Consider the following 14593-nt stretch of genomic DNA (forward strand, 5'->3'; position numbering starts at 1 on the left):
ACTGTACATTTGAAGAAGGAAATTCTACACCTCTGAGAATAACACGGTAATAATTTTTACTTGAAAGATGCACAAATTACTCAAGAATTTTTCATAAACCAGAAAAGATGGGAGGAAATTCACAAACACAGCACTGAGTTAAAGCGTTGCTAGTGAATGCAACAGGGCTGGACGTGCCATTGACTGAAGGGTATTGAGGAAAGATCCAAGGTCCTTGAGAAGACTTCCAGAAAACCAGCCTCCTCTCACTGCAACTGCGTAGTTTGTTGCAGTGCCTCGCAGCAAGTGAAGTGACGCAGACAGCGTGCGCTTGGGCTGTTTGCTTCCGGCAGCTTCTCCGGGAAGCTCTGACAGCGCTGAGGGAGGCTGCTGGAAGGCTGCCTTTAGAGCTGGGGGACTGTCTCAGCAGAGACGGCAAAGGCTTCCCGTCACAATCTGCCTTTCTTCCCCTGCCACCAACGCACAGCCTCTGCTCCTTCTTCTCTCTGCGATGAAGAGAGGAACAACATCCTCCGGGTAAAAGGAAAAGGGAGGTTTTAGGGAACGGTATGCTCATGCTTTAGGCTAGTATGCTATATAATGGTTTATTACATCAATTTCCCTTTCCTTGTGTGAAGTGCTATGACTCGGTAGGTATTTAAATGCCTTAAGCTCCATAAATGTTCATGGCTCATCAGCATGACTGGATACGCATTTGCTAACAATGCTGAGAACACTTTTCTAATGAAGTGACCATCTCTCCCCTCAAAATGACTATAGACTGTCTTGTCCCTGATTCTGAGAATTAAAGAAAATAGCAGATACAGTCAATGACAAGACAGCTAGCTTAACCTCTACTTGAAAAAATCTTTGGGAGACAAGCAAGTAGATAAATCTGAACTTTTTACTCCTCCTTGTTCCCATCCCCCTCTCCAAAATGTGGTAGTGTCAAAGGATTATAAGAATAATGTATTATCTGATAAAAATTTATACATATTAGCTATATTTTTGCATGGATTCATATATTTATTATTTCTGTTAGACTACTATTTTTATTTCTTTAATGTTACTTCTTTATACATAATTACTTGTGCAGTAAATGCTGTGTTATTTATTAATTGTGTATTTACTAATTCAGTTGGGAAACCCAGACTCCTTGGGTGTTTCACAGATCTGCAATGTCATGAGTTTTGGAACTGAAGGCAGCTGAAGCAGTCTGCCCTATGAAACAGAGTAGTGTTACAATGAAAATGATCACATAAATGACAGAGAAATTGCAGGCCAGGAAAAAGTGGCAGTAGTATCAAATATCCATTTCCTTGAAATACAGTGTTGGTATTATTCTACACCTGTTACGTTCAAGATACCCTTATGATTACAGCCTGAAAAAATGTGGCTTATTCAAATTCTGTGCCAAAAAAAGCCACCCTAGAATATTTTTTTCAAGAAGCAACTATTAGGTTTGTTAAATGTAGAATAATCTTACCATGCCAAGGCTTCTCTTGCCTTCCTTTCCTAAAAAGATGTAACCCAAAAGAAGCCAAACAATTAGTCCAAGCAAACAAGAATGGGTCACTTCCTTTGCTAATGATTAGAACCTTCTTCAGAAATCACTTCTGATTTTACTCAGAGTAGGACATCAAAATAACCATTGTTAAACTTTTAGAAATAGGAACAGGCTAGGCAGCAGTATCTTTCTCCATTGCTGTCCTACATCACCTATAGGGTGGGAGGTTAGATGGGGTGGCAGAGGGAGGAGGGATGCTGCTTCAACACCAGTCAAAACTCAATCACAAGATGCGAGCTGAAAGCTGAAAGTCCCATGGTTGTGCTGGAGAAAAGAGTCTGGAAGTTAAAAATTTAATCCTACACACAAGATTACCCTTTAAACAGTTAACCAGTACCTCTTACAAACTCTTTAAAGTGACATACACTGGGCAAGAGAGATACCTATGTAAACAGAAGTTTCCTATGCAGCAGCTTTCAGAGTTCACACAAGTGATGTCTAATGTTTAAAGTTGAGCATAAAACAATTTCCTAATTTTTGGTATTTAAGAATACCTCCAGCATAATGGACAGAATTTTGAGACCATTTACACAGAATCCTACTATGGAATTATTTTCCAAGTAACACATCTTAATTAAGTTCTAAAGAGGACAGTGCTTGCATCCTTGTCTTTCTTTTTGTGGTTTTCTCAGAAAATGCACTGGAGAAAAGGACAGAGACATTGTCTCGCTCGGTGCTTTGCCCCAGCTGTCTTGATTTAAAAATCACCATGATAAAGAATCACCTTACTAAGTTGAACTCTTACTGCTGTTAAAAATATGTACTTTATTTCCAGCACGAGCACGTCCAGTTTTAAATTTCAGACTTGCTAGATCTTTGACTGTAGAATATGTACCAATGATTGCAGTCAGTGCAATAAAGTCATCCTGATGTCTAAAAATAAGCCAGAAAAACTGCATTCTTGGATTCTGTAGTGAAAGACGTGTTTCCAATATACTCATCTTTTGGCAGCTTTTGTCTTATAGCTCTTCTTAATATGTATTTTTCGTTATCCTGTTAGAAGTACATCTAAATTATTTCCAATAATAAATAACTTTATATTTTAATTCTCAATTATGACTTCTTCTTGCTTCCTTTGTATTCTCTTAACAACTGCTGATTTTACTTCTCTAACAATCATAAAACCTAATTTTAGCACCATAAAAATTAACAGAATTGAAATTAGCATTTTAAAATTTTGTTTTTAAACTCATATACACACTCAATGCTACTGTATGCATACACAACTTAGCCCATTTATTAGGTACACACAGATGCTCTATTGAAGAAAAGTTTCTTTTAAGTCAATATTTTAAAAGGGGTACTCGAGACTTGGGGTGAGTGGAATAGAGGAAGAATGGCACACATATGAAAGGAGATGAGACTAGGACTGGAGGGGAAAACAGTGAGGAAGAGACCAGAGAGACACAGAACTGAAGGCATATGGCAAAAGATAAATTTTGAAGAAAAAGAAAGGGATCTGGGGCATATATTTTCCTCCAAGAGCTAAAGAGAAACAAGAAATCCCACCTCCCATCATTCCACTACCATCACAGCCCCTGTTGCCATACTTTCAGGTCTGTTTCATGAAAAAATGTTAACACCTAGTACTCTAATGACATCATTTGAGTAGTTACATGACAGGGATCCGTGTGCTGGACCTAAAACGTTCCAACTCTGCCAATGGTGCAAGCAAACATCAATATAATGCTACTTTGGCCTCTTCAGGGATCTGCCTGGTAGAATACCATGGAACAAAGCCCTGGAGGCAAGAGGAGCCCAAGAAAGCTGACTAGTAGTCCAGGATCACCTCCTCCAAGGTCAGGAGCGATGCATCCCAACAAAGAGGAAGTCAGGCAAAAATGCCAGGAGGCCTGTATGGATGAACAAGGAGGTTCCTGGGCAAAGTCAAACACAAAAAGGAAGCCTACAGAGGGTGGAAGCAAGGGCAGGTAGCCTGGGAGGAATACGGAGAAACCGTCCAAGCAGCCAGGGATCAGGTTAGGAAAGCTAAAGCCCTGATAGAATTAAATCTGGCCAGGGACGTCAAGGGCAACAAGAAAAGTTTCTATAGGTATGTCAGTGATAAAAAGAAGACTAGGGAAAATGTCAGGCCTCTCCAGAAGGAAACGGGACACCTGGTTACCCAGCATATGGAGAAGACTGAGGTACTCAGTGACTTTTTTGCCTCAGTCTCCACTTGCAAGTGCTTGAGCCACACCGCCCAAGTCACAGGGTGGCAAAGGCAGGGACTGGGAGAATGTGGAACTACCCGCTGTAGAGGGCCATCACATCTGAGACCATCCAAGGAACCTGAAGGTGCACAAGTCCATGGGATCTGATGAGATACATCCCCAGGTCCTGGCAGAACTGGCAGATGAAGTGGCTAAGCCACTATCCATCATATCTGAGGAGAAGTGGCAGTCCGGTGAAGCTCCCATTGACTGGAAAAGGGGAAACATAACCCCCATTTTTAAAAAGGGGAGAAAAGGAAGACCTGGGGAACTACAGGCAGGTCAGTCTCATCTCTGTGCCCAGCAAGATCATGGAGCAGATCCTCCTGGAAACTATGCTCAGGCACATGGAAAATAAGGAGGTGACTGGTGACAGCCAACATGGCTTCACTAAGGGCAAATCATGCCTGACAATTTGGTGGCCTTCTATGATGGGGTTACAGTGTTGGTGGATAAGGGAAGAGCAACTGATGTCATCTACCTGGACTTGTGCAAAGCATTTGACACTGTTCCTCACAACATCCTTGTCTCTAAATTGGAGAGACATGGACTTGACAGATGGACCACTCAGTGGACAAGGACTTGGTTAGATGGTCACACTCAGAGTTGCGGTCAATGGCTTGATATCCAAGTGGACACCAGTGACAAGGGGCATTCCTCAGGGGTCGGTACTGGGATCAGCACTGTTTTAACATCTTTGTCGGCGACATGGACAATGGGATTGAGTGCACCCTCAGCAAGTTTGCTGACAACACCAAGCTGTGTGGTGTGGTTGACGCACTGGAAAGAAGGGATGCCATCCAGAGGGACCTTGACAGGCTGGAGAGGTGGGCCCAGGTCAACCTCATGAAGTTCAACAAGGCCAAGTACAAGGTCCTGCACATGACATGGGTCGGTGCAATCCCAAGCACAACTATAGGCTGGGCGAGGAATGGATTGAAAGCAGCCCTGAGAAGAAAGACTTGGGGGTGTTGGTGGACAATAAGCTCAACATGAGCTGGCAATGTGCGCTTGCAGCCCAGAAAGCCAACCATGTCCTGGGCTGCATCAAAACAAGTGTGACCAGCAGGTCGAGGGAGGTGATTCTGCCCCTCTGCTCTGCTCTGGTGAGACCCCACCTGGAGTACTGCATCCAGCTCTGGGGACCCCAGTACAGGAGAGACATGGACCTGTTGGAGCGAGTCCAGAGGAGGGTCACAAAGCTGATCAGAGGGCTGGAGCACCTCTCCTATGAAGAAAGGCTGAGAGAGTTGGGGTTGTTCAGCCTGGAGAAGAGAAGACTCCAGGGAGACCTTATTCCAGCCCTTCAATACTTAAATAGTGTAAGAAAGACAGAGAGAAGCTTTTTACCAGGGGCAATGGTTTTAAACTAAAAGAGGGTAGATTTAGATTAGATATAAGGAAGAGATTCTTTACACTGAGGGTGGTGAGGCACTGGAACAGATTGCTCAGAGAGGCTGTGGGAGCCACATCCCTGGAAGTGTTTAAGGCCAGGTTGGATGGGGCTTTGGGCAACCTGGTCTAGTGGAGGGTGTCCCTGCCCATGGCAGGGGGGGTTGGAACTAGATGGTCTTTATGGTCCCTTCCAACCCAAACCATTCTATGATTCTATGATCATCTTTTGCTTTCTGACAATATAAGAATCACAATTAAAATATGCTTAATTAAAAAATTGTAAGATTGCCAAATTAAGTTCTCAAAAGTAAAGTACCACCAGAATTATTCAATTTACCTGCATAACCTTAATTCACTCTTATCTCTATCTGTATATGTATTAAAATAGTTCATGTTCATACAGTTGACAAGACAACTTTATCCCTAGGCTGCTCACATGTGCAGGAACCAAGACCTCTCTAAGCTGTCTCCTTCACAAATTTAAAAGGGAAAAGCCATCAGCCCTCGCCTTGCAGGAAAGAGGATATCAATAAAAAAAAAATAATTAAAATTAAGTTTACCACCATAGAAACCACAGGGAAAATTACATCATCTTCCATTGTATGCATTCCTTGTTATAGGTGCTCATGAGAAACAAAAGCAAAACCATCAACCCACATCCCAAAGAAACCAAACAACGAAATCCATGAAATAATCTGTATAATAACACATATGCAGATGGAGACTGAATTAAGACTACTTAGGCAAGCTTAGTTTTAATATCACCTAACTACAAAGTGCTGGATGCTATGACTTTTAAACTAACCAGTTTTTGAGCAATTAAAATTAATTTCTGAAATACAGCACAAACCTCCTTGTCATTAATCAAAGTTTACTCTAAGCCTTGTTGGTTATGTAGACTGAAATGTGCATTTACTGAAACATTTCACCCCAATATAATCAAAGCCATTCACACAAACTCTATAAAATTGCTTTTGGATGTAGAGGGACTACTCCTCAGATCATCTGCATAAATAATACACCTGCTACTCCTACAAAATACCATCTAGTGCTGAGAACTTCACATCTTCAAAATACTGTAAAAACCAAAAAAGAAATAGCAAGGAAAACAGCATTTGTTTCTCATGCACCACTGCTTAACAAACACAGTAACTGTATTTTTCTTAAAATACAGTATTTTGTGTGAAAAAGACAGAGTACCTAGTAGTTAGGGCTAGTTATTAAATTGTAATCTATTTCCTTTTTAATTCAAAGATGTCAAAGCTCTTCAAAATAATGACTTAATCCTCACTTTCCCTTCAAAGCAGTTCAAAATTGTTATTTAATCTTTAAAGAACTTGGATAGAAAAGTGAGGAAATCATAATTTTGAAGGCAGGCACATTTTATACCACTTAAGCTGACAGAGAAAAAGAAAAAGTAGTTAAAAAAATACCCCAGATTTCAAAGCAAGTTCAGGGGAGAGAGTCTAAAACTCAAGAAAACTTAAAATACCTAACACGGTGACCCACGAGTCACACATTTTAATTTTCATTTAGAGCAAATTATATGGCTTCCAACTGAATATACAAGAAAAAGTGCTTACAATACACTACAATATCCTTTTGTCAAGCATTTCAATGCAGCAGCTACATTGATTCAGTCCATAAATCTCTACAGTTCCCAAAACAGACAAAGAATTTGTACCATTGTTCGAGAGTTCCGATGACCTTTATAAACCATCTTTATTAAAGGACGTCTAATATTCAATGTTTCCAGTTCTTCCATTTCTTTTCTTTCTTTCCTCCTTCTGAAGAGCTCCTGAATGCGGGCAACAGCAGATCGTCTATAAATTGCAGACAAAGAGAACACTACTGAAAGTCCATCTCTAAACACTGAAACAGGCTATCAAAAAAGACTACAAAATAATAATTAGGCACTCAAACACACTCTCCATAAGTTTGGAACAGACACCAACATTATCCCAAATATAAAATTACAGACTTCAATTTTTTTCTATCCTGGCTTAGAACAAGAATAGCATGCAAGACAGTGGAATGTCAAGTGATGCAACATTTTATTCCCTCTCTGAAGAACAAACTTCAGCTGTTGGCAGAATTCACATGCTATTTTATTCTTCAGTGCTAGAGATAGCTCCCACTCATAATGATGTAGAAAAATTCTGAAGTGAAAAAATCTATGCCAAAACAGAAGTATTTAAAATTTAAAAAGTTATTAAGCATCTAGTGCACCTTCCAGTATGATTTGGTTTTTCCCCAATATTTTGTTAAATCTATTTCTCTTCACTATTTCTGTATGACAAGACTCAAGATTTAGACAGCTTTAAAACAAGTTCCTACTAAGGCAAGAGATGATTTGAGATCAATTATTGTAGCAACTATCCCATATGTTAACAGGGAGGAATACAGCTGAAGATTTCCTAGAATAACAGAGAAGAAAAAGCTAAATTATATATTTTGTTTTGTGAATGTTTAATTCCAGGAATCTACTTTTTGATTAATCTGTGAAAAGACCCTGGTACCAAATTTTTCCTGTTTAGCTCTTAAGTTTGCAGATCCCCATAATTCCAGCTATAAGCAAACTGTCACATCCCAGCACCTGCACCTAACTCTTTTTCTTCTTTTATTCCATGTCAGGGTTGCTACTACTAGCTTTGAGGTCCTGAACACAGTCCAAGGGGAATGTTACTTTCAAGAAGGAGCAGGTACAGATTTTAGCAGATTGCAGGGAATCAAACTATTACAGGAATTTTTTATCATAGAATGGTTTGGGTTGGAAGGGACCTCAAAGACCATCTAGTTCCAACGCCCCTGCTGTGGGCAGGGACACCCTCCACTAGACCAGGTTATGCTCCTGAAAAGTAAACTGAGCTAGAACTGAATATATTTGCAACCTCAGTATACTGCTACCAGAAAGCTAGTAACCTTTTTCTTCTTGTCCATTCTGTCTTCCATCCTACTGTGTTGGGGGGGGAGAGTGAGTGACGGCTGTCTGGTTGTTTTAGTTGCTTTCCAGGTTAAACCACGACAATACAGATACTGAAAAAAAACCAACCCCAAACACAAAAAACCCCCCCAAACCCCCCTACAAACTGTCATACTAAGACGTGTCATACAGCTATGCTTTTCAAAGATATTTTAATAATTTTTTATAGAAACTAGAAAAGATTTGTTAGCACTAGCCAATAGATCCACTTAACAGTGGACTATTTATTATAATACATTTCTTAGAACTTTGTCTAGCAAACAATCCCAGAAAAAATAGACTACTACTACTTCCCTTGTAAGAGTTTTCTATCCCCTCAATCTCATACCTAGGCAATTTTCGAGTTCCTCCTTTTTATACTACACTAAATAAATATACTGTATTTGTTAGTCTTTATAATATATTATAAGGAGTCCCAACTTTAATCTTCAACAGATTTAAGAAGGTGGTTCTTCACAAAATCTTCATACAATGGAGAAGAAAAAAAAAAAGAAAAAAAAAAGCCCATGTTCTTTATCTACTGTGCTTTAAAGATCACAGAATTATTCTCTTTACCAGTTTATTTCTATGTGAAGGAAAAAGAAGGGTGGCATGTATATGATAGGTTACATAAAACACATACAGAGATTTTAAACAATTATTTGTACATATTGGTTTTGTACTTTTGTTTTTGTTTTTTTTAAAAAATGGGGTTTGTGTGAGAAAGTAAAAGCAAGAATCATGTAATAACAACTACTCACTACCAACCCCATCAGTGACCACACAGCTTTGGAAATGGCACACACAGCTTTTCAGCACAGTTAAGACCCTTTTGGTTTCAGAAGCATGCCTGCTAGCCTTACACCTATCACTCACTATGACTGCTATTTGTATTTTCAGTGTGTATTTCAGTTTGCACATTAATCAGTTAATAAAAGATGTGCAGTGAAAAAGATGAGAAGCTGTCATTAGGCTTGACAAACCAGTAGACTTGTCTAGCTCTTTCAGAAGGGTAACTTGCTAGATAGCAGTAACAAGTCTTGGGATTAGAAAATGGTATTCAAGTAACTAACTGGTAATACAAAGTAGTTTCTTGCATAATTTTTCATCTTAGCATCTCTAGAAAAAAATTAATCTCCTCCTCTAAACTTCCCTAGGCTTGAATGCAGACGTTACAAAAAAAACCCTCAAGACAAGAACCATGCATTTTTAAATAAAAGCAGCAGCACAGAAGCAACTTTTGGTAAAAACTGTCTTTCAACTACATTCAGTTCTGAATTTAAAATCCTGATTTGGGGTCTTATTTTAAAAGGCATGAATGGATTGATACTTAGTTATTTTGTAAAGTCAATTATTACCTTCAAGAGGGAGAATGCAGCCCAGCACACGTGGCTATAACTGTGCTACTGTTATCAGGCACTCTAGCAGCATACTGCTAAAAGCAGGAACCTGGCAGAGGCAAATCTTCTCCAGAAAAGATAAATATGAGCCCAATCTAATGACATTTCAGAACAAAGAACATTACAGGGAAAAGGATTCTCTCTGAAAGGTATTACTTTTACATCACGACAGATTTTCTACACATTTTTAAAGTCACATAAAAATCAATTAAAAAATCCAACGTACTTGTTTTCGTGGCTTTTTAATTTTCATTTGTATTTGTGACAAGCAATTCCTGTCTGTGCCAACATAAACTTAGATAGTAGCCTCATCACTTGGGGCATCAGCAGATGTGCAATTCATACCGTTCTGAAGTTGAGCCTAAGCTAAGCCTGACTGCAAACTGCTGCTTCCCTTTCTAATCTGTGTACTCTTCCAAGCACAAAATGTCAGATAATGAAATTTATGCACATTGTGTCGTCACTGCTCAGGCAACTCCATGAATCAATACAGTTGTATTCACATTCAGGCATCAAATAATGAATATGCCTGAGAAATGTTGGATATGGATTAATGTTATTAATTTTACGGTACAGAAAACATTAGGTCTTGTAAAGCCAATGCAACTGAACTTTGTCTTAGTTATGCCTTTATACTGTAGGTAGTACTCTGACTTTAGAATAATTCAGTACTGTCTGGTCTCCAGGTACAAAGCCTTCTAAAGTGTGTTTTGCCAAATTTTGTGGTATCTTAGTGCAGTATCTTACAATAAAGTTGGTGTGTGTAGCCTTAGTAAGATTGAGCCCAAGATGATGTATGGTACTTTCATTACTTCAATGGAGTATGTCTTAAGGAAAGATAATTTTTACATATTACTTCCAAAAATAAGAATATAGACATGAACCAGAGCACAACTTTTCCCTGTATGATCAGCCTGGTTTGAAGTTTTCAAAGTCAATTGTTGTAAGCATTAATTATCAAAAGCCCATTTCAATTAAGCCCTAGATGAGTAGAATAGGGATTTAAAAGTGAAGCCATTTCCATTAAACATAGGTTCAAAAGGAAAAAACCAAAAAACCCAAAAACAAACCCACAAAACCCCTGTGATGCAGACTGATCCACAGCTATGTATTATACATGGAAAAAGATGTAAACATTTAAGTTAAGCCTTTAAAAAAATAAATTACATAGGGCATATTCTGAAGTGTAATAAGGATTTTTTTTTTTTTTTTTTTACAAAAAAATATATGCAATTTGCACAATTAACTAGTTTGTTTCTTAAAGCACAATATGTCACATATTGCTCTTGGAAAATTTTTTTTTTTTTTTTGAGAGCATGCTGCAGACTTCAGTTCCCAGTCTATGGTACTCAACAATTCCTGGCTAACTAGCCCTACATGTTTTAAAACAACTACGCTCACCTACTAGTTAGAACAGAGACAGTCAAAATTAAGCATATTTTTTCACAAGAGGGAAAACTGAACAATTATCCATCAACTGAATCTGTAAACAATCTACAGGAATTCTGTTACAAACTTTGTTCCACTGTAGGTCCAGATGTAGTGGGTGCCATAAAATTAATCTGGTACCCTAGATAACCCCACTTCTTCCAAACACCATTATCACCGACCGATCATCTCCTGAGCTATGCTGCAGCAGTTGGCTGTAGAGCTCGTGTACGTGCTTCCTTTTTCCATCCCTCTTGTCTCAGCTCCATACTGAATATTGAGCTCAGTATTGATTCCTTCAGTATTAAGGATTTTTGTCACTTCTTAAGTTTCCAAATTTACTTACACACAGTCAAACATTGTCTCTTTTTGCTATGTACCAGAAACCCTGGTTCCTTCTCTTCTGCTCTCTCAAGTTAAGATTCACGCCCCCGCCCTTGCTGCCACCTTCTTATTTGAACTATTTTCCCTATCCAAAACAACTGCAGGAAACTTAAGGCTTATAACCATTAATTTAGAGCCTATTTCTCTGACGCCTTATGGTCATTTCTTCATTGACCATGTAGAGGAATTCACCTGCCAGCTACCATGGCTCCTGCCCAAGAATTCCAACCGCGTGTCTTAACAAGCTGGCTATCATCACCAAAGTCAAATCCAGCTCAGGAAGGTGACTAATTAATAAGCCATTGTACTGGTCTTTACCTCAACCCACAAGTTCTATCACTATTTTACCCTTCTGATTTTCTCCCCCACCCCACTGGGGGAGAGTGAGCGAGCAGCTGTGTGGGGCTGAGCTGCCTGCCGGGGTTAACCCATAACCACCATGTTAAAATAAATCTCTTTTCTAAATATCAAGATTTGATTATATTTCTTGATTTTAATTACCAAATAGCCATATTCCTTTAGAAGCCTCTGAACCTATAGAAGAGATTTACTACTGCTGTCAAATTTCAAGCATTAAGATAATTCAAAAACAAGGGCAAAACCACCCTATTAACAGCACACCAACTCTACCCTAAAGCCCAAGCTATTTCACTGCTGATTATATAAAAAGAAATGTTTACCGTAATGCACTCCTAAGTAATTTCCTGGCCTTCCAACACAATCAATGTTTCAACTATTCTCAGCTACAAAACACTTTTAAATTTTCACCTGATATGCTGCGGAATGACAATGAAAATCAGAGAAAAATATACTGATAAAAAATTCTATGGTGAATGCATCATTCATTTTTATATTAAATTTAAAGCAATATGAAACAAATATTCCCATGGGCTGTGCTGAAGAACTAAAGAACTCCATGGTAAGCATGATTAATATAGAAAAAATGCCTATTGTGAAACCTAAAGTACAAAAAGTACGCAGATTCCTGAACCTTTAAGAAAGTTGCCAAGTTAAATCCATGTGTTCCAATTACAGCTAAGACTGGAATATAAGACAATGAAATACACGCTTGCGCTATTTTCCTGTAGGCATTTAAAATATAGGACTCAGGCTAAGTTTTTATGAAACCACATCCTGAGTCTTTTCCTTTCCAGCCACACAAAGCCAAGATGTTAATTTTCATCATTAGAATTATTTTGTGCCATTTCCCTTATATATAGCCTTTGGCATTAAATCACAGTAGATAGTTTTTCTGTCTTATGGCATGTGGCCAAACACAATTGCCCAAATTGCCTTAAACGTTCTTACAATTAATTCATTCAAGTATTCAATGGGGAATATGATATCAAGTGACCTTTTCATTTAACTTCATTAAAAGAAATACTGTATAAGATTTAGCATGTATCTTGCTAAGTATGTATTGTCAAATATAGCTTTAATAATTACGCTCAGTTCCATAACCTTGTTCAGGCAAAAACTATGAACGGTCTTTGATACATGTATTCTCACATTTTTGTCCAGAACTGGGTGTTCTCTACTACCAGACAAAGCAAGTCAGTAGTGGCACATGCAAATATAACACGTTCCTCAGCAGCTGCATATAAAAAGGTATTTGCTTTTCACAAACTACACACTTTTCAAATTCCATTAATTTCTATGGCACACAATAAAAAGGTTAATAGGTTGTTAAATGTATACACTGCCATTTCTTTCCAATTTCCATGCAATACATGCAGCTAAATATAACTCAAGCAATATGCTCTGTAATTCATAGCATCTGAAGTACAGCAATTCTTAAAATGCCAGTTAGATAGGAAAAACAAGAACCTGACAAATCCATTATATGGCAATAAAAAGGAGGAGGGGAGGAAGAAAATAATTAATTACCTCATTATTCTATCACCTATCGCTGTTCCTCTGATATTATATCTAGTAAAGGGAACAACAACTACAGTCATTCAAAAATGCTGGGTATCACGTTTTTAAAATGTTAGCATCTATTACAAAATGTGCTCTATGTATTCCAACTGAGAAGACTCCTTCTCACTGTGTTAGTATAGGAGACTACTTTGATTTCAGCAAAAATAGTATTCAGATTACATAACAGTACACAAAGTGGATCTTATAAAACGTGGTAATTCTTCATAGATCATAGCACAAGTGGAAGCAGCTGCATAATCATTTCCATTTTACATTCATATTTGTTCGAAATTTTAACCTACTAGTTTAATGTTTTCCAGGTTTAGCCTCTGCTCATAGATCAGCTTCTGTCGAAATCCGAACAAAATTACTGCAGTCTTTTAAGTAGGAAAGCAGCCCTCAGAGAGTAGTTTTGACTAATTTGTGAAAATTAAGATAAATCCATTAAAAACTGCACACTCTGTGCATGAAGAACGTACATTTTGCATAGATTCCACGCCCCCTGCCCCCAGATTACAAAGTATGGTGCTAAGGTGGGCCATATTATCTATCTCTGTTCCAACTACATTTGCTGGACTTAGTAAGTTTTAAAGAATATATGCTATGTACATACTTTGAGACTTAAAAACCTGTGTATCTCCTCATATTTGTCAGAGAAGGGATCTTTTCCTGTGGATTCGCTAAAATGCCCAGAAGGTTATTTTCTCTGTTGAGTATCTAGCTAAACTGCTCTGCTGTACAAAGCAGGTTTTAGTTCTTAAATTTAGAAATATTCTGTCCAGTTGCTTATACATTTTGTTAAAAAGAGCATGTATTGACTAGCCCAAGGATAATAGAAAAAAATGAAATAATTATTTAGCTTCTTTTAGTCACTGATCTTCACCATTCCTATAGTGATGCTCAGTGACTACAGAAACGCTACAGAAAAAAAGTCAGATGTCACATTCTCAATTATTTCTGTCAAAGAAGCGTCCTTCTGTGTCAAAACTATTCCTAGCTGACTTAACCAATTTATCAACCAAAGGATTGTGGTATTTCTACATGTTTTCCTGCTCCTATTTTAAGCCCTTTTCAAAATAATAAAGTGGGTACAAACTTTAGGATTCTGTATCTGTTGCACAGTCTTTCCTGACAGTTCGATTTCAAGTTAGTTGGCGAGAAACTATCTATCCTCATTGCGTTTTCAGATTTATAAGCATCCACAAAAAGAGATCATGTCTCTTGTATCTATTCTTAGATTATGTAAGACAGAAAAAGACCCAATCCTCAGTTTGAAAACATTAAAAGTTGGATTAGTACCCCAAAAAATTTCAAATAATGGAAGCTCTGTAAACATTAGATTTGC

The 14593-nt window shown here is 38.1% G+C and overlaps 1 protein-coding gene across 8 annotated transcripts in view; it reads right to left on the minus strand.

Moving 5' to 3' along the window:
• Nucleotides 1-14593, minus strand: part of DCAF6 (DDB1 and CUL4 associated factor 6) — a 95248-nt gene that overhangs the window by 7096 nt on the left and 73559 nt on the right. For 5 of the 8 annotated variants that reach the window (XM_054832406.1, XM_054832426.1, XM_054832436.1 and 2 more), the window contains 2 exons: nt 13216-13257; nt 6839-6977 (listed from right to left, as the gene is read on the minus strand). In XM_054832406.1, the coding sequence (XP_054688381.1) occupies nt 6839-6977; nt 13216-13257 (181 nt within the window). The remainder of the gene's footprint in view (nt 1-6838; nt 6978-13215; nt 13258-14593) is intronic. The other 3 variants (XM_054832416.1, XM_054832471.1, XM_054832444.1) reach the window with 1 other exon arrangement.

This window comes from Grus americana, chromosome 1 (assembly GCF_028858705.1).
Source record: "Grus americana isolate bGruAme1 chromosome 1, bGruAme1.mat, whole genome shotgun sequence".
NCBI lineage: Eukaryota > Metazoa > Chordata > Aves > Gruiformes > Gruidae > Grus > Grus americana.